At 34.3% G+C, this 1420-nt stretch overlaps 1 protein-coding gene across 1 annotated transcript in view; it reads left to right on the plus strand.

The window, feature by feature from the left end:
• The window catches only part of LOC106884208 (kielin/chordin-like protein), an 8685-nt gene that overhangs the window by 5746 nt on the left and 1519 nt on the right, over positions 1-1420 (plus strand). Inside the window, exon 2 of the mRNA XM_014935457.2 lies at positions 472-1418. Within this exon, the coding sequence (XP_014790943.1) occupies positions 472-1418 (947 nt within the window). The remainder of the gene's footprint in view (positions 1-471; positions 1419-1420) is intronic.

The following is a 1420-nucleotide window of genomic DNA, read 5'->3' on the forward strand; positions in this document are numbered from 1 at the left end:
TATATATATATATATATATATATATATATATATATATATTCGTACATAAATAGAGGTAGCCAGACAGATAGACGGATATGCAGACGAGTTATTGCAACTTTATACTCTACGCGCGTACTGAGTTCTTTATCTCCTAGAATTTAGCCATAACTACACACACACACACACACACACACACATATACGTATGTGCGTATGTATAGTTATGCGTGTTTTATTAGCTTATATGTGTGTGCAATAACATAACAATAAAATATCTGAAAACTGGTTTTAGGATACATACTGCAAGGTATCTGTATATTTCGGGCTGTACATTCCAACCATTTGTAAAGAATAATGTCGGTCGATATTATTCTTTGAGAATTTATAGATATATCACAGTCGCATACTTACGCAAGAATATACAACCTGTTACTCTCTCAGGAACATTGTAGTTGTTGACTGAAATAATTATTGCTTCTCTTCTTTACAGACGAATGTACTTATAATGGAAGGAATTATAGAGGAATATTTAAGATCGACTGCAACACGTGTGTATGTGACAGAAATGGCAAACCAATTTGTACAAATTTACGTTGTGGTTATGGGAAGGAACCTTCTTGTACCTATCAAGGCAAACGTTACAATGTAGGACAGACATTCCAGCAGTCCTGTAATACATGTGTATGCAAAAATGATGGCCAGATACAATGTGACAACAAAGACTGTACTAAACGATGTAATTATAAAGGAAAGCAGTACCGAGAAGGTGAAGAATTCCAAGACAACTGTAATAAATGTAAATGTCATTCTACTGGATATGTTCAGTGTACCAATAAAGTGTGTCAGTGCCAATACAATGGTAACGTCTACAGAATTGGAGAGATGTTTAATGATGGATGTAAGCCTTGCACTTGTCAAACTACAGGAATAGTGCAGTGTAACAGTGGTAGATGTGGATGTTATTATAAAAATATACGATATGAAAACGGCCAAACTTTCACTGATGATTGCAATGCATGCGAATGTTTAAATAATGGTCTGGTTAAATGTACTAAGAAAATTTGTAAGTGTTACTTCAGAGGAAAAGTATTAAGTGTTGGTCAGAAATTTGAAGGGGATTGTAACACTTGTTATTGTAGAGGCAACGGTCAGTTAGAATGTACAAAGAAAATTTGTCAATGTACTTATCAAGGACAGACATATCGAGTTGGACAAATATTTAGAAATGATTGTAACCAATGTGAATGTTTAAGAAGCGGTATTGTGCAGTGCTCTAACAAACCATGTAATTGCATATACAATGGAAACTCCTACCAAATAGGAAGTACATTTAAAAAGGACTGTAATACGTGCACATGTAAAGCTGATGGGACTGTAGATTGCACAACAAATCAATGTACCTGTACTTATAAAAATGAGGTTTATAATTTCGGAGCAGT

This window comes from Octopus bimaculoides, chromosome 9 (genome assembly GCF_001194135.2).
Source record: "Octopus bimaculoides isolate UCB-OBI-ISO-001 chromosome 9, ASM119413v2, whole genome shotgun sequence".
NCBI lineage: Eukaryota > Metazoa > Mollusca > Cephalopoda > Octopoda > Octopodidae > Octopus > Octopus bimaculoides.